General features: G+C 42.3%; 1 protein-coding gene across 1 annotated transcript in view; it reads left to right on the plus strand.

Annotated features, from left to right (window-relative positions):
* LOC146680920 (Krueppel-like factor 7) overlaps positions 1–26,036 on the plus strand; it is a 51,380-nt gene extending 25,344 nt beyond the window's left edge. The window contains exons 2-4 of the mRNA XM_085447750.1: positions 4,390–5,017; positions 14,642–14,765; positions 20,919–26,036. Coding sequence (XP_085303876.1) covers positions 4,390–5,017; positions 14,642–14,765; positions 20,919–20,970 — 804 coding nt within the window. The 3' untranslated portion in view covers positions 20,971–26,036. The remainder of the gene's footprint in view (positions 1–4,389; positions 5,018–14,641; positions 14,766–20,918) is intronic.
* The last annotated feature ends 1,268 nt before the right edge of the window (positions 26,037–27,304 follow it).

The raw sequence follows: 27,304 nt of genomic DNA on the forward strand, positions 1-27,304 counted from the left end.
TTTTGAGATGATGATTTTCTTTATTAAGGAATAAAAGTTATCCAAACCTACTTGGCCCTGTGTGAAAAGGTAATTGTCCCTTTACACTAATAACTGGTCGGGCCATACTTGACAGCAAGACCTGCAATCAAGCGTTTGTGATAACTGGCAATGAGTCTTTCAAATCACTGTGCAGGAATTTGGTTCACTCTTCTTTGCAGAATTGGTTTAATTCAGACACTTTGGAGGATTTTCCAGCATGAACGGCCAAAACATTTCAGTCTGAAAAGTCCAGACTTTGACTCGGCCACTCTAAAGCCTTCATTTTTTTTTTTTTTTTTGAGTCATTCTGAGGTGGACTCACTGCTGTGTTTCTGATCATTGTCCTGCTGCATAACCCAAGTGCTCTTGAGGTTCAGGCCATGAACTGATGGCCGGACATCCTCCTTCAGAGCAGAAGTCATGGTTCCATCAATTACAACAAGTCGTCCTGAAGCAGCAAAGCAGCCCCATCACACTACCACCACCATGTTTGACTGTTGCTGTGATGTTCTTTTTATGAAATGCTGTTACTTTTATGTCAGATGTAACGGCACTTAAACCTTCCAGAAAGTTCAGCTTTTGTCTCGTCAGTCCACAGAATATTTTCCCAAAAGTCTTGGGAATCATCAAGATGTTTTTGGCAAATGTGAGACGAGCCTTTGTGATCCTTTCTGTCAGCAGAGGTTTTCTCCTTGAACTCTCTCATGGATGCCAGTCTCTTTCTTATTGTGGAATCATGAACTCTGACCTTAACTGAGACAAGTGAGGCCTGCAGCTGTAAAAACCCTTAGAAGTGGCTTTGTAACCCTTTTCAGACTGATAGATGTCAATGACTTTGTTTCTCTCCTGTTCTTGAGTTTCTTTAGATCGTGGTGTGTTAGCTTTTTTCCCCCTAATAATGCTAACAACATCTACATACATAATACAAACAAACCTTTTTGTCACTTTTGGAATCCCAAACAATTTATCACCATGTTCATTACCTTGTTCGCTAATTCCTTTTTGGTTTGGTTAGCATGGTGCTGCAGTGATTTGCACTTCGCCTTACAATAAGAGGTTTTACACTCAAGTCCACCGCCTGCCTGGGACATTTTTGTATGGAGTTTGCATGTTATCCCTGGGTACTCTGCCTTCTTACAAATGTTCAAAGACATCCATGTTAGGTAATTATTGAAGTAGTGTTAGTGGAGACCTGTACAGGGTGTACTAGACCCTCCCAAAGACCTTGAACTAGGTAAAGGAAATTAATCGATAAACTAAATATGATTAAAGATAATATATAAAATTAATTAATTAAATCTGATTGATAATGAACAAAATTACTCCTAAAGTTGGTCAGTGTATCTTTCTTTTGGAATATCCAGGAGCAAATGCTGCAGATGACTAGTTGATTCAAATCGAGGCTATTTTTAATGTGAAGCAACATTGCTAATGACTACACCACCGTGCATGTAGATCTACTGTGTACAAATGGCATCCACGATTTTTTCTCTTTAAATACAGAATACAACAGAAAAAAGAAAAACAACAAATGAAAAAATGCATGGATGTCTGGAGTTGCTGGGAAGTCACCCAACCACCCGCTTGAAGGAGGAGGAGGAGGTAGAGGAGGAGGCGGGGCTGCTGGAACGGCCATTGGATTGTCTCAGCTTATCTTGGCTCGCATGAAGGAATCATCCCGAAAGCCTTTTAGGAAACGGACCCTGGCTTTGTGCAGAGCCAATTGATGCCGACTCTCCAGATCGGCGTTTGTCCAAATGGAGTCGAGGCGGGCCATGAGTGTTCCTTTATCCTGGCTGTTGTGGGATGCTTTGGCTCTTGATTTCACACACACAGATGCCAATTTCACATTCACTTCAGGCCACAACAGCAACGAGCAGTTTATGCACGTGCGTAGGTGTTCACACAAACACCCGTACAAGAGCTGCATGATTACACACACGGTAGCGCAATTATACACACGCGCACTTGCAATAATTACGCGTGCACGCACACACACACACACACACGCACACACAAGACACTGGCATAATTACATGCGGCCACATACATACACCCACACCACTTCACAGAGGAACTGCTGATCAACTGCATGACCTTCTCTCTAACAATGTTAATATCACCACCTGGGGGAGGTTGGAGGGTGTGTGGGGGGGGGGGGGGGGGGGGGGCTTGATGGAGTGATTGGAGTGAAGAAAGACAGATTCAAAGAAAGAGCCCACGATAAGCTTGTATTGCCCATCACCGCCTCACCTGGGGCCCGCTTTCATCCTCCGTGCAAGGGTTAGCGTCTTCCCATTCTGTGCACACACACCTTATACATGCAGGCATGCACATGCATGCAACGCTGGAGTACACCCCCGGCACCTCGCCGTGGGTCGTAACCGAACATTTATCGTGCGTGAACCCTCCCCTACGTGCTTGCGTGCAAGAGGCCTGTGCCTCGCCCGCTGACAGGATCCTGTTACGGCAAATGTCACACTCCCAAAAAGGATTCACCCCCCCATGGAGAAAATGAAGTCAAGACCTTCGCTCACACTGTGTCACTCTCCCACCTTGTCCCCCCACCATCACTCTCCTTCAGTCTCCTTTTTCCTCCTCTTCTTCTTCTTTTTCTTCTTCACCTTCCTCAGCCCCGCTCTCCACTTATCCATTTCTATCCTCTTTTCCGCTCCCTTGAACTATCGCTGCCTCGCACACACTCACCTTGGTTTGCAGTCCTCAGCATTTTGCCGAATAAAGTACCTTTTAACTGGATGGTTTTTAGCGGATAATTAGTCCTCACCTTGGGAAAGGAAGGGACAACAATGCAGGAGGAAAAAAAGAAAAGTAAAAAGAAAAGCAGGTTGATTTTTTGGGTGGGGGGGCAATCGGTGGATGGGCTGAAGGTGTTAGAGGCCATGCTGTAAACAGAGCAGGGTTGCGTTTTTTCTATAGCTCACTGACCGACAGGTGCTTCTCCCGTCACATTTCGACAGCTTCAATATTAAATTCGCTCCCAAAGAGAGAGAGAGAGAACAGCGAGTGGGACGTCTCCCTTCTCGTTCAGCGGAGCCATCAACGGCAAAGACCTCTCAGACGGCGCATGAAAGAACGTATTTTTTTAAAGCCATCACCAGGTAAAAAACCCCCAGCAAAAACAACATGTAGGCGTACAGTCTAGGGAGGAGACACGGTGCATTATCTTCACTTCTCGCTGTAGATGTGGTCCAGAGCAGCTTTTTAATTTGATGTCAGTATGCAAATACTGTAAGCAGTCAAGAACAAAAAAAAACCCAACAACTCCAAATCTCTTTTTGTTCCTGGAAGAAAATGACTTAAAGGAGAAATCCCTCGGCAACACACCCACCCCTCCACCTCACCTTCGAAACAGGAGAAGAAAACGTGCAGTTTTATTTTTAGAAGGTGCAAACAAGGAAAGGGGTGGTGATGGTGGGGTGGGTGCTGCTGTAAGATTGTAAATGTCTCTGATGTGTTCAGTCTGCACAACCTTATTCCTGATAATGGAACTAGCTGCTCTGTCTGTCAGTGCCTATTTACACACAAATGAAGTGGCGAGTTGCACGCGCCCAGTGGAGCTGCTAGCCTCCATCTCAGCTGTCAAAACGGGTTAGTGAACACAACGATCCCTCGGATCAAACTGTGGCCGGCCATTCAAATGTAATAGCTTCATCCTTGGACATGGAGCATCTCTTTCCTCCCCCCTACTCCCCAACCCCACCGTCGCACGCTCGCTCTGCCTCCTAGAACCTTGCCGGCTTGTTGGAAAGTAATAGACTTCTCAGGATGCCAGTTCGCACAAATCTGGGATGCAGCCTTTTATTTGCCCTCCGCGGGGAGAGGTGTTTGGAGTAATAGGGATGAAGCGGACCATAACTACAGCTGAATAAATCTTCCTATCTTGGCTCAGTGGAAGCCTGTGTGCACATGGTTTGTCAAAGCTCCATAAAATGTTGTTTGATAGGAGTTCTGTACAGTTTAGGAGTTCTCCTCCTGCTTTCCCCGTTGCCTCCTCTTTTTTCTTTTTTCTCCTCCCGTGCTACAGCGGTTGCAATCAATCAGTGTTTAATCAGCCGTCTTGCTGGAGTTGCCAGGTAATCCTGGCTGTCTTGGTGGCTATCTGTGTTTGTGTGTGTGAGTGTGTGTGTGACAGCTGGCAGAGCTGCTCTGTTGCCTGTGTGGGTGAGTGGATGGCACCATGCAGGTTTTTCTCTGCACAGCATGTAAAGGCATATCGGATGATCTGATGGGCTGTTGAAATTGTCAAGTGGGATTTGAGAGCGAGGGTGTGCAAATGACCGAATGTGTGAATTTGCCTGGGTTAAATCTAAACCGAGTGTTTTTTCTCCCGCTTTTTCCCTCCTGTAGACCTGCCTGGAATTGGAGCGCTATCTGCAGACAGAGCCCAAGCGTTTGTCGGAGCTCTTTGACCAAGACTTGGATGGCCTCCTAACTCCAGCCTACATGAAGGAGGATGGAGAGGAGGAGCTGTCAGACACCCTGCTCCCCAGCCTGCCGAGCCTCCCAGAACCACCGAGCCCACCTCCGGTGATCCTTTGCCCTACTCGAAAGAACTTCCCTTCCCCTGGCGCTGTGAGGAGAGACCTCAAACCCAAAGGACAAGGGCTGGAAAATGTAGAGGGCATGGAAGGGGTCCACCAGGCTCAGCTGAGTGCCGTCACCTCCCTGACACCTCCGTCATCGCCAGAACTCGGCCGACACCTCGTCAAACCCAACCAGACGCTGACGGCCTCGGCTGATGGGACACTCACCTTGAAGCTGGTAGCCAGGAAGGTGGGGCTTAGCGCAGCCAGGTTGGTGGCGGGGCACACGCTTCCTGTCCAGGTGAAAGATGAAGATGAGGGGGCTGCATGTGTGATCGGGGTTGGAGAGCTACCAGAAAACAAGAAGAGGATTCACCGCTGCCAATTCAATGGTTGCAGAAAGGTGTACACCAAGAGCTCCCACCTAAAGGCCCATCAGAGGACACATACAGGTAGGAAGTCTTCTTCTTCTTCTCTTTTTATCTGCTCCCTTTAGGGGTCACCCAAGCACATCATATGCCTCCATTTCATTTCTAGCATCCTCCTCCGTCCTTCACTGCATCCACAAATCTTTTTTTTCTTTTGCTCCTGCCTGGCATCTTCATCTTCAGCATCCTTTGTCCAACATATCCATTATCCTCTGCACACGTCCAAACCATCTCATCCTTGAATAAACCTGAACTTTCACTCTGATGTACTAATTTCAAATCTTGTCCATTCTGGTCACTCCCAATATAAATCCTGTCATCTTCAGTTCGGCCTCTGAACCACACTCTCCAAGCCATACATCATAGCAGGTCTCACTACCATCCTGTAAACTGTGCCTTTCACTAGTGCTGCTATGCTTCTGACACAAATCACCCCTGACATGCGTTTACTCTCTAGTGAGTCTCTAGTCCTGCTGACGGTCCCCTGGACAGCAGGTATGGGCAGCAGTCCTTGTCCTCTAGCCTCTGTAAGCTTGGTGCACAGGAGAAGGTTCTTCTTAGAGTCGTCCTCTATCTCGCTGTGGACGTCTAGAGCCACAAAAATGACTAGCCAGCCTTCTGGTATGGAAACATGACACAGGAAGGCCTGAGTCTAGCTGGTTAGTAGCGACTGTACTTTCAAAATAAGAGGACAGAAATGTTCCACAAGTAAATACCTTGCAGATGGCATCACTCATACGCAATTGAATACGTAATGCATACATAGCATATAGCTTACACAGCACAGGGCACAATGTCAGATTCCCACTATTAGAACTACTACAGAAGTATTTATAGTCTTATCATACTGTATGTGAAATTGACACACAATATTAAGTTTTCATTTTCAAATATCTTGTCAATAATGCCAATAAATAGTTACCTTTTAACTCCAATTCTGAATTTGAGCAGAATAGTTGGGGCACTTTTCAGATATGATTTCAGTAAGCCGCTTTCAGCGCGGCAGCTCTGAGGGCGCCTCTACAATCACAGGTAGCCCCTTCATGAACCTGTAATAAAACTGACTGACGCTCATGGTTGGTGACAGGTTAAAAAGGCTCAATCCTGAAGCTAAATGACCGCTGCACGCCGAGCGAGACACAGACAGACACCGAAGATGAAAGAACAGGATTCAAAGAGTATTTTCTTCTTTTTTATAGCACACACTCTGACTCTTTTCTTGTCTTTGGATGAGCACTGAGTTGGTTTTTTTTTTTTTGTGTCCGACCATTTTTCTTCTACCGGTGATGTCTCGAAGCCTCGCCCACTCGGGGAGATGCGTTTAATATGTCGGGCAGTTCTGTAACAATCTTCCGGTTTATCACAGTCCGTGCTTCCACCCTCCTGGGTTTTCAAATTTTTAGATAACCTCACTTGGAAATACCGAGTGCAAATCCACCTGCTACACATTCTTGGAACAAAATGCACACAAAACGATAAGGAATGTGCAAGAAGCAGCAGCTCTGTAATCACAGAACAGGGTCTGTGCCTTATTGAAATATCAAAAATGAAAGATAAAAATGTGACGATTTGAGAAAAAGGCAAAAAATCCCCCCAAAAACCACGACTCTTATCCTCACTCTTTCTGCTTAAGTACTTCTCTGAGCCAAACCAGGGTAGGTCCTCCTTGTCAAGGTTCTTCACATGAAGGAAGGGGGGAGGGTTCAGAAGCTATAACTCTCCCGCTCCTCCATCTCAATCCCAAACCACTCAGACCTCTGTCAGGGAGCTGTCCTCTGTCTGAGTAAGTGCGCAGTGATGGATGGATTGACCTGGATAGGCTGCCATTTCCTCGGTTTATTTCAGGCCTTGCCGTCCTCTATGCGTTCTATAAGTCTAGGTCAGTGTTTCTCAATCTGAAGTTGTCAGATTTTGTTTTTACAGGGTTGATAATGGGATCATTTTTAAGAACAAGGGAAATATTTTTCAAATGTAACTTTATATTATAATCCCATGAGGCAGGACATGAGGGATAACCATCTCAGCATTTTCTCCAGTGTGTCAGAGATTGCTGTTATTAACTTGCAGCTTATTTAATAATAATAATAAATTTTATTTATGAGCGCCTTTCAAGTCACCCAAGGACACTTTATAATAGGATAAAACACTTAGTAAAACAATGGGAGAATAAGAACAATAAAACAAAAGCACAAGATAAAATGAACAAACAGTGGATTCACAGTGAATATGCAGATTTGAACAGATGAGTTTTGAGTTGGGATTTAAACTGGGGGAGAGAACCAATGTTTCTTATTTCTGGGGGCAGAGAGTTCCACAGCCTGGGAGCAGAGCAGCTGAAAGCTCTGCTTCCCATGGGGGTGAGGCGGAAGGAAGGTACAGCAAGCTGGATAGAAGAAGAAGAACGAAGTGAACGGTCAGAACAGGTCAGAAAGGTAAGGAGGAGCGAGGTTATGAATGGCCTTGAAGGTGAGCAGAAGAAGTTTGAATATTATCCGGAATTTCACAGGGAGCCAGTGAAGTTCCTGAAGAACAGGGGTGATGTGCTGGTAGGAGGGGGTTCTGGTGATAATGCGAGCAGCAGAGTTCTGAAGCAGTGGAAGCTTATGGAGGGATTTTTGGGGGAGACCATGCAGAAGAGAATTGCAGTAGTCAATACGGGAGGTAACAAGACTGTGGACAAGAATGGACGTAGACTGGGTGGAAAGAGAAGGAAGCAATCTTAATGCTGCGTAGATGGAAGTAGGCAGAACGGGTGAGATTGTTGATGTGAGATTTATAGGAAAGTGAACTGTCTAGGATGACACCAAGGCTCTTAACCTGAGGAGAAGGGAAAACTGTGGAGTTATCGATGGTGAGTGAGAAATGGTTCGCCTTCAAAAGGTTGGATTTGAGCTCTTCTGTGTGTCTTCTTTTGGTTGGCGAGCTGAGAGCGATGTTATTTTTGTTCGGTCTTTTCTCTTCCCCCCACACTCCGAGAGAGGCGTTCAGCGGTATAATGAGATGGATATTGACATGTGATAGGTAGCCATATAGCTGTTTCCTTATTTATTTTAACCGCGGGAGGTACAGCGAAGCGCGTCCATCATAGTAAATGAAGTTACAGTGACTCAAATTGGATTGGGCTCCCCCGCCTTCTAAATTTATCCACTGCTTGGTTGACAGATCACCAGAGCTGTCCAGCGAAGACGCTACGTGCGACTTGTTTACCAGCTCTGGCTTGCCTCTTTGAAAAGAAGTCATCATCTGAGTGTGAGAGATGATGAAAACATCACACCCTATGTGTTGGAACAAATTTGCACAGACATGCCATCATTGATTCCCCCAGCGTGGTGTGTCTACAACCCTTGTGATTAGACTCCATGCCAACTGGGCCAGCTATGGGGGACCAGAGCCACCAGTGCTGTCCAGTCACAAAATCCATACAGACAAATCACAAAAAGTCTCAATTAAATGAAACTGAAATCCAGAGAGCTGTGTGGAGTAGTTGATATTAAAATGTATGTGAAGGCTGAACCGACCATAGGAATCTGAACATAGTGATGCTACAACATGATGTAAAAGTCTTCAGCCAACGCTCATTTCTTTATATTTTGTTTCTAAGAATTCAGACTTTCTTCTGATGTTTTAAAGTGCTCTTGAACAACAGTTCTCCAGGTTTTCTTTGGACATTGCCTGGTTTTCCACTCATTTTCCATCCACTCCTTGTACCTGACCATTTTCAGAGGAGAGTTTTTTGTTTGTTAAGCCACTTAAAACTGACCTATGACCCATTAAAACATAAAACAAAGCACTGAACCAAAGAGACAAACCACCGTTGTGTCTACGCACAACACACAGCGTAGCAAAAAAACAATTTTAAATTGTAACTTTAGACTCTTTGTTGTTACTTGACTTGCCTGAAAGTCTAAAAGTAAAATCATACCTGGATCCTGGATAGAAAAACACACAGTGGAGCACTATCAGTCATGGATCGGCCTCCCCAGAGCCCGGACCTCAACATTATTGAAGCAGTGTGGGATCATGTTGACAGAGAACAGAACAAAAGGCAGAAACATCCAAAGAAGAGCTTTGAATGTCCTTCAAGAAGCCTGCAGAACTATTCCTGAAGACTACTTAAAGAAAGCTGCCTAAGAGAGTTCAGACTGTGCTGAAGAATAAAGGTGGTCACACCAAATCATGACTTTCAAGCTCATTAAAATTGTATTTCCATGTATGTTTGCACATGTTTCAATACACTGCTGTGCCATTTCCATAGCAGAATTAGGAATGGCTCAAGACTTTGCACAGTACTGTACCGTAATCTGACATCCATACTATATTTTGTGTTTAACTCGGTTAATTAACAGAGTAAATAGCAGAGGGGGCACCTTTATTTGTCTTGTGATATCTTTGAATTTTGAGATGGAGCATTCCAATCCATAGTTACAGTTTAGGTCCAAACCTCTGGAAACTTGAAAAACAAACCTCCAAAAACAGCGGCTGCATGGCTTACTCATTACCAATGTATTAAGAAACATGTCTTAAGCTGTTTTCCCACATTAACTTCAAACAATTTTAGAAGAATTAGTTTGGGATCATTTTGATCCTTTCTCACACGCAGCACACAGCAGGAAATAGTCTGCCTCGGATGCGTTCACACTGTTGGAAGTACTCCGTGTGGTTTAGGCGATAGAGCTGCTCGGGTACAGCGTGTATAGGAGGCAGGACACATGATGAGCAGTGGATTCATCAAACAGACATTACAAAGACGCTGCACTATGGAGCTGCCTGCTTAAAGACCCCTTTCGGGTAATGTCTAGAAAACTTTGGAGCTGCAGTGTCAATCAGCTGACTGTTTGGGAAGTTGTAGAAGGCTGCAGGAGAAGGAGCTCACCTGTCAATCATCTGTGCTGACGCTGTATCGTGTCTGGAGCTAGCTTGGTCCTTCCCCAGTGAATATGTACCTATTTTATGAACCATTTAATAGTTATTAAACCAAGATAACACCCCCATTTTTCACTCTGTTTATATTTATTTATAATGGCACTAAGTTAATATTATGACTTGACCAATCACTTCAACTATAATTGATTTGCCTCTCTTTAACTATTTGTCTAATTGACTAATTGTTGGGAGTGTCTATCATTGCACACCTGAATAGACAAACAGAGAAAAATTAATGTGGCAACCTCTTTTTATCACCCCCCTCTCTACCCTGTAAATTATTAAGAAAAATTTACATTAAAATGATTTAATGACAGTGCCACAACTTCCATATAGCACCATTAAAAACACACTTCCTCCCTTCCCCCATGGAGCCTATCAGTGTCACGTAAGGTGCTTTAACATAAAAGCAGTGAAAAAAGAACATCTGTCTTGTTATTCAAACCGGGAAGGTAGAATGATAAACGGGGAAAATGTCGACTTAAGATGACAAAGGGAGCCACAAAAGCTGAAGAAAGAGGAGAAGAGCGACGTGGAGTGAAACAAAGAGTAGATGAAGACAGAAGACAGGGATGGGGGAGGTACAGTGGAGCGACCCTCTTCAGAAAAAGACAGCAGTGCCACGGGCTCCCCCATTCACTGAGCCATTATCCTGACAAGTTTAAAGATGTCATTACTCAAATCCTCTTTTTCTTAGTTGTTATTTCCATAAATTACTGACGGAGAAAAGGCAACGATTTAATCTGGAATTAGACGGGCTGAGTTGAAATGACAGTGCCCTGTAGAGCTTTTTGTGAATAGGCTTATGGGAGATAAGGAATGGTACAATTAGATTTTGGGTAGGGTAAAACACGAGGACTGTTGGGTTATTCTGCCTTCGCTCTCTCGCTCTTTCTCCTGTTTCTCATCATTTTCCCTCTCTGGCTCTCTCCTCCTCTCATTCTGTCTCGGTCTTTTAGCCAGTACGCTGTCTCTCTCTGCATGTTCGCCTCTCTATCGGGCTCATATTCTGTCACTCTGCTCTTTTGCCACTTTTAGTTTTTTTTAAAAGGGGGTCTAGGTATATGTATATATATTTTTTTTTATATTCCTGGACTCTAATTTTGTTCTGATTGGCTGCCTTTTGTAAACAGAAAGCTTGAACAACAGTGAGGCGGGGCTTGTGTGCCTGACGTGACCATATTAGGAGTATCAGCTCTAAGTGACATCATACAAAGGAAAAAGTAGAAAAAACTGTCTGAAAAGGAGCATTTAGAGTAGAAACATGATCAGGTAGAAATGGAGGCTAAAAGCTGGACTCCTCATCACTGCCTTTGTTAGCTTTGTGTTAGCATGCTTGTCTTTGCAGATGCTAGCAAAGAGCTGAAGTTGTGTTAGGAGTGTAACGCGCTTGCTTCTATCCTGGTTACCATCATGCTCTTGTCCTCTAGTCCAACGTCAGACTTTTTTTTTTTTTCTTTGTACCCGCCTGGTGTGCAAATAACCGAAGAACCTTTGTAACACAAGTAGTGACATGATTTCAGTAATAACTCTACCATATATTTTTGATGTAAGGCTATCTCTGTTATGATTTATTGTGAGAATGATGGCACCTCATTTGGCCTTTACGACCACAAATAGGCTCTTTCCACTCTTATTCTTTTAAAATATTACAATGTGTCTTTGGATATGTGAGAATATTTTTTCAATCAACTACAAAACTAATTTAAAGTGCCTTTTAAAAAAAACCTGCCAGGCACTGTGTTAGAAATGATTAAGCCTTTTATGAAAAAAGGCTTCATCCCATGCTTTCCCATCATCCTCACGTCTCTTACTAACGCACTTCAATTCTCCATTACTTCCTCCATATTTCATCTTTGTCTCTTCCCCTCGCTCATCTCCGAGCCAGCAGTGCTGGTTGCGGGGCTGGCGCCTATAAAGCCGCCTCTCCGAGAGCCTCTGTAATGACCTCTGAGACCCAAATGCCCTGCTTCAGCGTCAGCTAATGGAGGGAATGTAATTAACTTCACCACTGGCACCTGAGAGGCTGGAGAGAACGGGCGCATGGGTGCGTGTGTTTGAGCATTCGGAAGTAACAGATTACGCCTAATGGGATTACGGTGACTCAGGAAACACCCAGTTATCAGATTATGGATGAGAAATATGTGAGCACTCATTTGATTATTTTAAAATAAAAAAGCATTTGTAAAGATGGAGGGAGGAGGGGGTGGGGTATTTTGATTTTATGCATTTCTTCCCTGAAATGAAAAGGGAGAAGTGCCGGTTAATGGTGGATTTTATTAAATCATTCGGAATAAATAATTGTTTTAAAAAGCAGCGCCCAACTGTCCACAATCCTGATTCTTTAAATCATAACAATAATCCACTTAGCTCAATAATCTACATTATACAGGCAAAGTAATCCAAAAGTAACAGAAGGTAATCAGATTATGCTGCTGGGTTCAGGCTAATCCAGTGGATTAGGTTACTAATGGACGTTTAAAACTGTCAATCAGTCGAACTGTATGTTTTTACAAGTAGCATTTCCAGTCCGGTGTCTGTTTGCAGAGGCGAGTGGGTACCTGCTCTACTTCACTGTTTGGGCATCTTGAGAGAGAGCGGAGGAGGGTGGATTTTTTTTCTAAAGGGGGGGGGATGTTGCTAGGCAACGGAGGCAGTGTATCGTTGGAGGAGTCGGTAGCTGAGTGGTTATGTACTGCTGCAGGCTCTGGTCTCTTAGTGCCCCCCTCCTCCTGCACCACCACTACTACTTCCACCACCATCATCGCCCCCTCAGCCCCGCTCCTCACCCCCGCCTCTTGCCCTGTACAGCTCTACGGCTACCGTCGCTAGGCAACTGCCTCCGTGCTCTGCCAGCGTGCTCAGTAATTGGCCGGTGGCATGGCGGCGTACCGTTGCCAGATCCAGCCAGCTGCACTGCCTCCTCATGTTTCACCACATACCCCCTACCCACCCCACGTCTCTCTTAGACATACACTCACACACAGATACACCCCACCCCCCTTGATCCCATTGCTAGGCAACGGATTCAGGCATTTCTGCCTCCCAGGAATTTCATTGGCCAGAGTCGGATGGCCCAAACCTGCAGCTCTGGGATGGAAGGGGACAAGACTAATTTCTGGATTTAGACCAAAAGCACTTTAAACTCTACAGTTTTTTGTTAAAGGGACAGTTCACCGCAAAATCGAGTAGTTTTTTACATTTATATATATACATATATATATATGTATATATATATCGATATAGATATACATATATATATTTTGCCTCTGTTCTGCAGTCCTATTTATCAATCCAGATTGTTTTAGTCTTGCCCAATTGTGGCGCTATTGTGTGTAACTCCTGATCCTAGAAACAAAAGCGGTCCAGGAGAGCAAAAAAGGGTTAGGTAGTAAATGAGAATAAACCAAATTGACTGATAGACTCAGCAGACTCATATAAACTTACATTTAAACCACAAACAAAACTGATGGCCTAGACAGAGTCATCTTGGTGACTTAAATATCCAAAAGAACTACACTGAATGGAATAAATGGCACAGGTGTACCAGATCCACTGAAATTAGAACACAGGAAGTTGCACCATTTAAGTTCCCTCTTAGCTGATCTGCAATGGAAGCTAACTGTTGGCAGGGGGGTAATGAAATTAATAAATTATATAAAAATACAAAAAATTGGGGTTTATCTAAATATAAAAATAATGTTAATAAATGTTAATAAGTCATGTATGCAAAGTTTCATTGAGATTGGCCAACCCATTAAGGAGGAGATGGGGGTAAATACATATACATATGCAATGGATACGCTCCCATCATTACAGTCAGATCTTCAAATAAAAGCAGGTACGCTACAGCCAAAATCAGCATATAGACATGGTTTATCACTTTAAAAAAATTGAAAAAGAAAGAAAGTACTGATTATTTTAGATCCGGCCTGAAATACTATGTGAATATCTCCCACATTTGGCTCACAGATGTGGCCCCTCCTTACTTTACACAAGCTCTCATTGCAGTTTTGACAGAGCAGTTGATCTATTGATTTTGTCCCTTTAGATAATCGCATTCAATGAATTAAGCCAGTAGTCGTGGTGAAAGCGCTCGAGCAGAGTTGGTCAGCCTCGAGCACCAGTCCAGATGGGATGTGACTGATGCAGGTGACATCTTCGGAGTTGGACGCAGCTGGCGGATTGTGGCCTCCTTGCCATTATGTGTCTGGCCTAATTATCACTACCCCCTCCTTCCCTACCAGCATATCTGCAGCCTCCTTTGCCTTAATCCACTTCTGCAACACTTCTCTCCTACTCTACTTTTCCCTCCCCTGGTCTCATCTCACCTCCTCCTCTCAGTCTCTCATCCACCTTGCCTCTAATCCTCACCCCTCCCTCCCACCCTCCCTCCCTCTCAACCTCTTCTCTCTCAACCCTCCTCTCCTCTTCTGCATGTTCAGCAAGATTGGAGACCAGTGGGAGCTTCTCCATCTCATCCCATTGCTCTCTTTACAGTCCCTAAAAAAGGAAATGGTGACAGGAGGCACAGGGATCTTTATCAGACTGGAAGCTAACATGCACTCACAATATACAGGACACACTCATTAAAATAAAAGCTCTGCCAATATCAAACAGGAAGATAAAGAGCTTTTTGCATGGGCGCAGAACAACAAATAAGCGTGTGATTGGTGTATGAGCGATCAAACAGGTGCTCACGTGTGCTTTTTTTTTACCCCCTAGGTGAGAAGCCATACAAGTGCTCGTGGGAGGGCTGCGAGTGGCGATTCGCCCGGAGCGACGAGCTGACGAGGCACTACCGCAAACACACCGGCGCCAAGCCTTTTAAGTGCAACCACTGTGACAGGTCTGTCAAAACATGCCTCTCCCTCCTTCTCCGTGTCTTATATGTTTTTCTTCGCTTTTTTATCCGAGCGCTATTTGAAGTACTTCCACAAGCACAGCAGGCTGTGTTTTAACATTGTGTTTGGTGTAGTGAAGACAAGATGCTGGTTACACACCCCGAAATGTGTTTTGGTACTGACCCAGTTTAAAAGTGTGTTGGCAGGATTACTAATGTGCGCTCCAAGACCCAACTCGCTCAGTGTTTGAGCGAGTTGAGCTCAGTGTTTCAGCTCTAGACCCACATTAGGGACGGTGCAGCATATTAATAGTGAATTTACACACATGATGATAGATAGTCTTTATTTGGATTCAGAGCGGGACAGAGGTGTAAAATGAGTTTCATTAGCAATGAAACACCTAACAACCTGGGATATTAATTTAATTTGCAGGGTATTAAGTAAATAAATACTGGCTTTATTATCAGAAACACTGGCAATAAAGAAAAGATAGACACAGCCTTTGAGGGTGAAGCTGGTGCTATAGTCCATTTAATCTGTGCTCTTTTTTTGCCCAGCAGGGGGTCACTCGTCTGACTGTACAGAAATCTGGCAAATTATCCACATTTCTCATTTCTTACACACTTAGGTTAGGGTCTCGATTGTTAGCTTAGAGTTTTATTTAATACATGATGAAAAGGTACATAAGGCTATCCCGGGTAAAACTTGAGTCTTCAAGTGTGGACCTCACTGACCATCGGGTGATGTCATGGCTATCTTTTATATACAGTCATTAATCTCAACAGTCACTGACTTTAGTTTAAACAGTGGAAATTGGTTGAATTTGTAGATTTTTAGACATTTACAGGAGGGAAATGTATTTGGGGAATTGTTGAAGCCACCATAACCCTAAATACAGGTGTAAGTGTGTGTGTGGGTTACTGGAAATAAAGCCCCAGGCTGGCCCAGTGATTGGGCAGGCTTTCCGGTGAACTCTATAATCCCTGTCACCTGAAAAGTCCTTGTGCAGAGCAAGCTGAGCATCCGAGAAGTTTACCACACAAAAACAAAAACAACTAATGAATTTAAAAAAAATTTGTTAATTAACTTTAACTAACAGCTATTTTAGCAATAAACAGAAAAAAATATATAAATCAATAGTAAAGTCCTAATTTATGGTTTATTTATGTAACTAGGAATCCAAACAATCACAGGACCTCTAAAGAACAGGCACTTGGAGAAAGGGGAGAGGAAAACCGCCATTTTAATAGGAAGAAACCTCCAACAGAACTATGCTCATGGAGCACCCATCCTCTCCAACTGGTTGGGGGTTAGGGGAAAGAGAAGAGAGTAGAGAGAGCCAGAACAAAAGGGGAAAAAATGATTGAATCTTTAAATGACATCTTTTAAATGTGCACATTTAATGTTGCAAATGAGAGTGTTTTAAACCAAATCACAACCTTTTCCTAAACCTACCTAAGTTTGATGCTTAAATACACAAACTACAGTCTCCAGGTGATTTATAACCTAACAACTTCCTGCATATACTGCTTTTAACAAGTATTTTCAATAACAGTTTGATAATAAACAGATAATGCTCCCATATTGTTTATAAACCTACAATAGAAACAGTTGTGAAACATTAGCGTTAAATATTTGCATTTTTGTTCGTTAACATTTTAACAATAATTGTTTTTTTATGATAGTTATGATGGACTATTGCCATTAAACACTTTGCAGATCATAGATAATGTTTTGTTTGCTGTTTTAAATCAAACATCATATGAATCTCAAAGTCATGCACCTTTACACCCTTGACTGTCACCGGAAAGAGGTGATCTGTTATAGTTTGACTGTGACTCTTCCTAATTAGGCACCTTGGCCTCTGTTTAATTATGAAGCAAAGGGAAAGGGCTCCTTAAATCTGGTTCCACTGACCAAAAAAAACCCCAAACATTTTAAGGCAATTATTCACTTTTTAAATGATCAGCTTGCTGCCGACACAAAAATCTTTACTCCTATTTTAATTACACCCTGCTGTCTGTCTTTGATCTGGCCCTCGCTGACACCTCTGGGATCTCTGAGCAATATTGTCTACAGGAGCTACCACAATGCAGCAAGGCATCCCATGATAAAAAGCGTGCTTTTAAAGGATTTCATCACACACAAAAAAGGAAATTTAAAAGGTTCTTTTTGTTATTGCGCTACAGAAGAAAAAATTTTAATATATATATAGTAGTACCTGCAAGGTAAATACCGCCTTAAAATGTGCTTCCTCTGCTATACAGAGGCTTTTTGGTGACTTTTGTAGCTTTTTTTTTGTATATATGTCCTTGGGTATGTGAGTGAGAACATGCAGTTATATTTTACGGTAGTAAACCATTTTATGGAGATCCTAGCAGAAACACCAAAATAGCTCTATGATGGCAACCAAACAGCAGTATTATCCTGTAAAGCTCATATTTCACAGTACAGCGCTGGATTGTTTTTACATTAAAAAGGAACTGCTGTCGTAGTTACAACAGGCACATTTTAATCCTGCTTAAGCTTCTCTCCAGTGCCTTATTGTAATTTAACTGGAAAGTTTCTTTCATTTGCCATTAACATACGGATATGTTTTCTATAAAATACTTTTATTTACTTCTACTTACGTGCTTACTTAAATTTATCTTCATATTTACTTTTTTTTAACTTACATTTACTTGCATGTTTTACTTACATTTGTTGCCATTCCTTCATTTGTTTCACTTACATTTGTCTTCACCCAAATTATTCTTGTAATTGCATCTTTTACATTGTGCTGACAGCCTTGTTTTAATCAATCATTTTCTTCTTTTTCTGGAAATTACATGCAACGCCATTTAATTATTCATGGAGCTAGAAATTAGGGAATAAAGATGTCATCTATTGTCAAAAACCGCTGCGAGCAAAAAACAGTGTGTGTCTTTTAAAGGACAGTGCAGTCTTTTTTAACAGTTTCAAAACTGATCACAGTGCAGGGTGTTATTGAATATATGACTTCTTGAATCATGCATAGGTTCATTATGAAAGGACAAAAAGAAATTCCCTCCTCACCTAAGGTACTTTGCCTTGATGCCTATTGAAAAGTGTGTATGCATATGTGTGTGTGTGTGTGTCAGGGGGCAGAGGGCCATGCAGTGTCAACTTAATCAGGTCTCAGCTGGAGAGACTGTAAATACAGTATCCCTCCCCCCTGATTTCCCACCTCCCCCCGCTACCAGACCCCCCTACAGGCACATCCCTAATTTGGGCCCACCTCTGTCATGTGTCACAGGATGTCCAACCCCTCCAGCCTAACACACACACACACACAAGTGCACACACACCCTGCTGAGATGAAGGAAGAGGGGAAACAGGGGAGACAGAAAAAAGTCAGGGTGGAAGATTGAGGATGGGGGAAGTTGGGGGACGAGGGAAGGAGGAGGCAGACCTACGGTGTGCCAGCTGGTGTCGTGCCCCCGAGTCGTGACTCATACTTTACCATCTGTCTCAGCGAACGCACTCACAGTGACACACACACACACACACACACACACACACACACACAGAACACCCATGAATGTCTTCTGAGCCGTTCATTTATCCCACATGTGTTTGTACGGGTGCACACACTTGTGCGCACAAAGACAGTAACACACACACAGGTATGACAGTAAGACGGATGACTGGTGGCTCATCACATGTGACTCCCTCTCTTGGCCAAACACTGATTCATCAAGACGTGTTAGACAGTTCCCTCTGTCTCAGTGGAAAGAGCCAATCTGAAACCTGTGTCAAAAAAAAACAAGGTAGGAAAGGAACATCTTCTAGAAATTCATGACATGAAGGCATGAAGTGATAAATGTTAGAATCTGAGTTCAAAGAAAGACTATGGTATGTTACGATTGAGCTATAAAAATTCTTAAATTAACAGTCAAGGTTAAATTACCTCACATCCACGGCTATCATAAACCTCAAAAGCCTTCTGACTAATATTTAGAGGCGACGTCTCTAATGGCAAATAGGAATCACACTGCATAATCTTTGGGAAAACTGCCCTGCTTCTTACTGGATTTATTACCTCAGTAAACACTTCTTTCATGTGTTTGTAGTCTCTAGTATCAAGTCTTATTCTGGACAGCATTGTTCTCATTTTTAACTCATTTGGTCATAGAACCGATGGGCTTGTGCAATGATGAGGCGTCCATCATTTATCTGTACCTGTGTTCAAAGCAATTGCTAATTCTCCTAGAGAGGTGTCAGATTTTAGATGATCATTGTGTGCATGGTTTTTTTTACTAAGGCAGAGGTGGACAATTAATTTCCCCAGTGGGCCACATTAGAAACTGGGATTGTTGTGGAGGGCCACACCAATAACCTGAACTCAGTCAAACTCGGTATTAATTTTATCCCTTTGTAAGCTTGTGGGCACGACCCTCCACAACAGTCCCTGGTTCTCACGTAGCCTCTCGGGAAAATTAATTGCCCACCCTGATTGAAGGGGCCTCACCCAAATTTTGCTCAAGGTCAAGGTCATATTGATTGTTTTATGAGCACTTTCATTTTTAGAATGATCACTACTAGGGTATTCGTCAGATTTTTGTGAACTTGTATGGACTGCTCATGCTTATACTCAGACGAGTGTAAGCATTAGAAACTGGGACTGTTGTGGAGGCCCGCGCCAATGAACAAAATTCTGCTCCACATTAAATTTATCTCTCTAAAAACCTATTGGTGTGGTCCGGCCCTCCACAACAGTCCTAGTTTCTCATGTGGCCCTTTGGGAAAATTAACTGGCCACCCCTGACCTAAGGATTCTTAATCCAAATCATGCTCATCATCAAGGTCATATTGGCCATTTTACGGGAACTTTTTATCAGTTGATTTTAATTCTCATTAGTTTGTGCAATATAGCCAACCAATAGCAACAAAACTTATAACTTGAGCAAGAAGAGCTACTACCACGTGGATATTCTGATTTTAATTATGGTTCCAGGCTATTCTTTAAGATGTAGCTACCTTCTGATTGACAACTTGTTAATGAATGGTCATGCAGTGGTTTTTCAGTCAGATCCAGCCCATGCTTGTGATGTTTCTTCAACTGGTTGCACCCTGTCTGATATGTAGATGGTGTCAAAATGCTGTATAAATAAGAGTGTATTAGCTATGAAACACTTTCAATATTTTCCTTGAACCTTTAGTGTCATACTCATCTGTAACGGCTGGGAGTGATGCACTTTAACACTAGCGTGCTGTGGTTATTTATTCTGTCATAACAAAGGGACATAAAACAGCAGCTATTTTCTTAAACTTAGCCTTTCTTCTGTTTAGAGACACTTCCTAAAGCATTAGAAGCTTTGAAAATTCTGCAAATTGGAAGCTGTTTGTTTCTTTTTTCTGCACAGCATTAGTAAATTTATCCACTTTACTCAACTCTAAACCAGCCTCCGCCTCCATCCAAAATATTTCTCACACACTAATCAGCAAAACATCCAACTTCCAATTATCTAAAAGAAAGCAACACTTTCTTTTTGGAAAGCACTGCTTCTCTGGGGAACGAAGCTGTAGTGTTAGTTCAGCGAGCATGCCATAGAAACGCTGTTGATCTGGAGATGAAAAAGTAGGTCTCATAATGGCTGCATCTGTATGTAAGCAAGTGTGGCATAAACAAAACACCAGCTGAAAGCATATATTATGTCACTTTGTGGCAATCAGGTTGAAATAATCATTAGTAAAAATTATTTTTAAAACCCTCCCGGAAAAAAAAAATTAGGCCGACGTACTTCCAGAGCAATTCCATTTTTCACTCTGCAGCTACGCCCCAGCAATTCTGCAAGCCTGATTTCAGATGAGAGGCTTTGATTCATCTAATTTAGCTATCGTTTTACAGCACATGTTTTGCATGCTGCTCCTCCTCCCCACCACTACCACCACCACACTGTTTCAACAGATCCATCTGCGGGCTCTCTAGTTATTCATGCCGCAGCTGAAGTCATTAGGAGTGCTGCTGAAAATGCTGATTATGAATTAGTTACACATATACTAATTGCGTGTGCATTAGTGGCTCAGCACTCACTAGCTAACAGCAACATTTAGCTCAATCGACAAAACAAACTTCTTCCCCTTGCATTGGTAACGAGCTAACAAGCTGTTCTCTGTTTCTCTGTCTTTGGTTGCAGGTGTTTCTCGCGGTCGGATCACTTGGCGCTACACATGAAGAGGCACATCTGAGAGATTCGGGAGAGGTCAGCGGAAGAGTGGATGGAAGAGAGAGGAAAAGGATGGAGGCAGAGTGGAAGAAAGAGAGGAAACGTCTGCAGAAAAATAACACCTTGGATTTCAGAGAGAGACAGCAGGACGGATTGAAAAAAAAAAAACAAGAAAACACAAGATCTGGTCTTTCTCGACTGGAGAAATTGAAACCACACAGGGACTACAGACAGAAATACAGGCAGACAGACAAACTGATCCTAAGTGGCTCTGTCAATCTGTGCACGACCAGTTGGTCCATGATTCCACGGTGACACATCTTCACCTCACAACCATCCCCCCAACTCCCCTGTGTCGTTTTGTGGACTATACAGACGCTCCATCCCACCCTTCATATGTGTCTCAGAGGGGATGTGACATGACGAGCGGCGGGCCACGTGCCTGTAGTTGGCAGCTTTTTATTTCTCACCCTTTGCAGTCTTTGCCTTGCTGTGGTCCCTCTGTGAAATGCTTCCAGCCCTGTTCATGCAGCAGTGCTCCACATGCCAGCTAGGACACCAATGCCAAACTGGACCAGTTGTACTGTAACTCTGGTGTACTGCGAGGAGTACTACTGTTACAACACATATTATTATTGAAAAGAAGAGTTCATTCATTGTCAATAGCAGTTCCGCCAAGCAAGCGCAAAGGCTGACTTTCACTCCCTCAATACTCGCCACACCCTTTAGAATTCACCATTTCTTATATATCCAACAAATATTTGATAGTTTTCATCAAACATCTGTCTTATCTGCCAACTGAATCCATTCATAAATCCCTATGACTTCATGGCATATGAGCACTTGCTTGAATGGAGCGTTCCAATAGATCTCGAAGACTTGAAAATGGGAGTGTGCCCCACTGATGTGCTGTGAAGACTGACTGAGGTCATGTAGGCGGTTAGCTTGCTCTATGAACTTCCTTTTACCGGTTACGACTAGGCAAGGCTAACTTACCTACACTGTTACCTACACTGCGAAAGACTCCTAGAACATCAGCTGGAACTGAGTGGTTCATGAGATGCGAGATGGCTCTTAGGAGTGTTTTTCCTCTCTGGGATCTTAGCTCTAATGAGTTGTTGTCAAAAAACTGTTGCGCAATTGACTCTGTTGGCAAACTTTTGTAAAAATTTATCCACTGTCTTGAACCGGGAATTAATTAGGGACTCAACAAACGATGGCTTTCACGTACCAAATGAGCGTGGACAGCCAAATGCACAAGTTGAAGCAGCTAGCTTGCTGCGATAGCACACCGAACACAAACGAAAATCACTATGTACGTAAAGGCTATTTTATTTCTAGGAAATAGTTCTCCTGTTTTTTTGAAGAAGAAAAAAAAAACAGTTTAAAAAGACAGCGTTGGAGAATTCACTGGCAGCCAAAAAACAATTAAACAAAAAAAAAACCTCTGCAGTAGATGCCCAAAATGATCTCTTTGCACTTAAGAGTGATTGGCAACTAACTAGCCACTAGGTTCTGTCCTTTTCATACCATCCTTGCATACTACTTTTTCCAATTTAGCAGCTCTTAGCCTTTTGAGAAACAAATAATAATAATAAAAAAAGCACCATTTAACAGCTCTTTAAACATGGCCCTATGCAGAACAAAGGACATTCCCGATCAACATGTAGGACTGAATGCAGATTTCTACTCTGCCAGAAATAGAAGAACTTTTTGGAAGAAACAAATTTAACATGTTGCTGGGCCCAGAGGTGTGGTTGGTAAGATCATACAAGGCACCATTTGTATTTATACTTTTTTACTGTTAAAATGAATAATGGGATTTGGAAAACTAGCTAGTCACACCTGGTAACTTTTACTGGACCACTAAGAGGTCATGAGTATGGATTTCCAGTGGGTCTGGAGTGTGTTAGGGGAGGATCGGATCTGCTCAGTCAGCAATGATAACTGCCCCATCAGCTCACAAAACTGCAGTGGAGTGAAACCCACACGCACAAAGAGACACATACATTCACTCTGAGAAAACTGGAATTATCATCTGTCCTGTGTGACCTGACTTTACTTAGATACAACCAAGACTGATAAAAAGGTCATAAATGTCTTCGTGTCGCAGATGAAGGTAAACACAGAAGAGAGCTTGAACAAAAGTAGACTGTGAAGATACTGACGAAACTTTACTGAGGACAGTTGCGTCAAAGCGTAAATTCTTTATTTTAAGACTTTAATTTGTGTGCTTCGCTTTGAAGCAAAAGTTAACCTGCATCTGTTTGCATTTTGGAATAAAATACACAACATTTACTTTACTCTGTTACACCGGAGGCACATAACAGTTTGTGCATTAGTGCAGTCTAGCTCAATATTTTCTAGACACGATATAGTAGTGGCTCTGAAGGTAGATACAGCGTCAATAACTCCTTCACGTAGTGAACTTATTCTAAATGTGGAAGCAAGTCTGACGTTTATTTGTTCTTGAGCAAATACCTGTCAGATAACTTGTTTTTTCTCTCTCCTGTCTTTGCAAGGTCCATTTGCAAAGACAAAAGAGACTGACCACTTAGTTTTAAGGAGGCCAAGATTTTTCGCAGGCCTTCCAGATTGAAACTACTGTTAGTATTTAGCTGTGTCTCAACTTGCATACTTCCATACTTGCTGTTTGCAGGTGTGTTCCTTGAGGAAAATCCATTAGCTAAGTGAGGCATGGTAAAATGCTGCTATCCACTTGTTAAGTCCGACATTATTAGCCATTTCCAGGTCTAAATGCTGCTTCCCTTCCCAAAACACCAAGGCACCTTTAGAACAGTTGAAATTCTTTCAGCTCAAATAAAAACAATTACTATGGCTTTCTTTCAAGTGTAACAATAAAGATTCATGTCCAGCCATCCATGAAAAGAGGAGTTAGTAACTTTAGCAGGGTTAGATGTTAGCAGGAAGTTAGCGGACTACATATAACATGCTCTAACTGAAGTATTCTAAAAATAAATAAATAAATAAAAAGACAATAATGCTATACATTTGGACAACAACAAAGATGGAATACTAAATAGTAGCAATGTTTGGAGAGTTAGAGACATTTGACTAATGGGATAAATGGATATTTGCACATAATAAGTGCTACCTGGTGGCTAGCTGCAGAGCTATAGCTAATACAAATGCAATAGCACAGGGAAGATGATGGATTTAAACTGTTCTCCGTGTTGAGGAAGAAGGCAAGAAGCTGTCCACAGCTCGAGGTTAGTTATTTTTTTTGCTGTGTGGTTTAGCTAAAAAAAAAAGCTTAATATAGTCACTGAAATCTGAGCTAGCCTAAGAGTGATTCTTTGGGTTATAGTGCACATAATGAGCTTTTAAAAAATGAGCTTAAAGACGTGATGCACATGAATATAAAAAATTTTAAAAACAGCTTTTTTTTCTATTAACTAAAACACAGCACAAAGCATTACGGCCTCAGACAATGCAGTAAATGCTTGGACCTGGAGACAGGGTTGATACGTCGTCACTTAACTAGTAGATTGTCAATTTATCTTCCTGCATGGAAAATTACTAACATAAGTATCGGAATTGAGACACAGATTAGAAAATCATGAATACTGGAAGCATTTTATATTTGGAAATGATGATTTGGAAGTCTTTCATTTCGTACCAGGCTAGCAGACCCAAGTTTTTCCTGCTTAGCTTCTCTCCTCATGTGAAGATGAAATGAAGAATTCAAGTTTAACCTGTGGGTTAAAATTGTATCATCGATGGCAGCTCTATGTGTGCGTATTTGAGTATTTCAACAGGGTGTTGAAGTGAACTGTTTCAACTGAATGGGAAAAGGGGGATTTATTAATTTATTCTTAGATTTTTATTTTGTTTGGTTTGGTTTTTTTGTGTGTTCACGCTCCTTACTATTCAAGGATAGCGGAATATTTTGGACTGAAATTTTCAAAGTTTAAAGATATGGATCCCAATGACAGGACAGTTTAAAATTTTGCCTGACTCTTGTTGTGAGCTGACAGAAACATTTTTTCTCTTCATGTATCTGCCGGGAGCTCGAGAACTGGGATTTCAAAAGTGAATGTGTTTTCTTGGAAAGGTCGTTTCATGTCGTCTCTGAGGATGCGGTTCAGTTCTGTGTCATCTTAATGAATGATTGTTAATTCTGCCGTGCCTGTGTTTTTCTTCGTCCGTTTGTATTTGCACTCTGAATTTTTTGGAACGCCCACTTGCATATCTGCTGTTTTCTGTCCGCTTGTGCACCATACTTCACACGATGACCCCTCGGTGATGAAACACTGGTCACGAAAGTCTGTATAGTAGCCGTTTTTTTTTTAGCACAAAAGGTACATGCATACACGCTTCACGGATTCACATACATTGCAGATGTGCAGACAAACCTACACAAGCCGCATGCCTGCAGACACGCTTGGGCGCATCCACAAATGCGCAAATATGTACAAGCACATCTCGAATCCACGCACTCACAAAAACACATACAGACACAAACACCTATCCTGCGCTCTCCTTGTGGGTTTTTCCTACACCTTGTGAGAGTCGGAGATCCAGACTGCAGCTCTTGCTCTCAGCAGAGGGGGGTGCACACGCATTACTATGTGTGACACCACTTCTGTTTCCACCAGGTCTGAATTTTAAATCAAACACACCCCCGTTTTTCTACCAGCATTCTCTCATCACTTCCCCCTCTTCCTCCTCCCCCTCCTCCTCTTTGCCTCCCTACCCCCTTCCTTCCATTTTCTCAGATATGATCCCTTTCAACTCCTCTCCTCTGTCCAACCCCCCCACCCACCTGCCTCCCAACCACCCTTCCACCTCCACCTCCCTTCTATTTTTCTCCTCTGTTCTCTTTCTCCTTTTCTTTCTCTGTAAAAAGTGTTTCAAATTTATCATTTGTATATTATGATGTATGGGTACGATAATGTTCTTTATTATGGAAAAATGAGAAAGATTTATTTTTGTTACCGGTTTGTTTCATAATTCCTTTTTTAAATTGGTATTGTAATATCTCTATGCAAGGAACTGTTCGGTGAATCGTTTTTATTTAAGAATGTAATTATGTGTAATAAATGGTAGAAGCAGTTTGGCATGGAGTATTCATGGTTCTTGGCTGGTCTTTTAATGGCAGTTTCATCCTGTAACAATATGCACCTAATCATCCATCTTCACATAGAATATTTTATGATTTCTTATCAAGTCTCAATCACAGAGCCATTCAGATTGTTAACAATACGCTCCTAGAGGACGTTCCACAAACCCTTTCGCTTTTTCTTCTGCCCGACCAGAGCACTCGCAGGGACCGAGTGATTTGGGTTTGCTGCAGTTAAACCAGCTCAGTAAAAGTGGGCAGGTAATTTCATTTACATCCTCCTATTTCTGCTATTTGCAGTAAACCACCCTTGGAAGAGTAAAAAGGGCTCTGATTTATCGTTTCTTTTGATCAAACACGGGAAATGGGCCAGAATACCTTTACTTTGCCTCAGTGCGCACTCTCGTTGTCTCCCTCCGAGGAAGCTACAGCATGTTAATTATATCTGGTACCAACCAAGGTGATGACTTATCCGCTATTCCTGCCTTTTGACCATGACTAGCTGATAAAAGGCTAATCGAATAACTAATGGCTAATTAGGGAGTAATTACTCCCTGGTAAATGGCCCTATGCAGCGTATTAATTCTCCTTGGGTCTGGCAGTGAGAAACTCCCATAAGGTTTTTTGTTTCATTTAATGCTCCCTAATTGAAATGGGCACCCTCATCAAGAAGCTTACATGTATCTGTCGAACTTAATGTTCTTTTATCTTTAATTACAGACAGGCTGCATATTATCTACCTAAATATACCTACTATGTCAATCGCAGAGACACATTATGAAATTAGAAACGATAGAGTCATTTTTCAATAAAGGTCGCACGTCCCCTGAATGGCTTTCAATCGTCATTTTCATTCCCCATGATGGAAATGAGGTTGTATGTGAGTTCACAGCAGAGCTAAATGGTCAAAATGTGTTCTGGCAGGAAGACCAGAGAACCACATTCACACTAGCACATATATTCATAAAAATACCATCATACAGGGTAATGTTATTGTTGTAGGGCAATGGGCAAAATTCTTTCGGTGCATTTAACTCTCAATTATGGCAAATGTCCGTAGCAGCTTGGCAGGGCTAAGATTTTTTCGCAGCATTTAGCTGAGCCTAACAAGAATGTAATGGGTGTTAAACAAATTAAAAAATTACTTTATAACTTATTGTGGGAAGCATGAATGACTGGATTTCTTGGCAATCAAAGCCATTTCACTCAAAAGCCATAAGTCCCATTTCCTCCCCCCATTTTTACACTGATGTTGTGCTATTGCCTTAAATTG

This window comes from Copadichromis virginalis, linkage group LG23 (genome assembly GCF_057382275.1).
Source record: "Copadichromis virginalis isolate Kocher_CV1m ecotype Utaka linkage group LG23, C_Virginalis_male_GT1.1, whole genome shotgun sequence".
In the NCBI taxonomy this organism is placed as follows: domain Eukaryota; kingdom Metazoa; phylum Chordata; class Actinopteri; order Cichliformes; family Cichlidae; genus Copadichromis; species Copadichromis virginalis.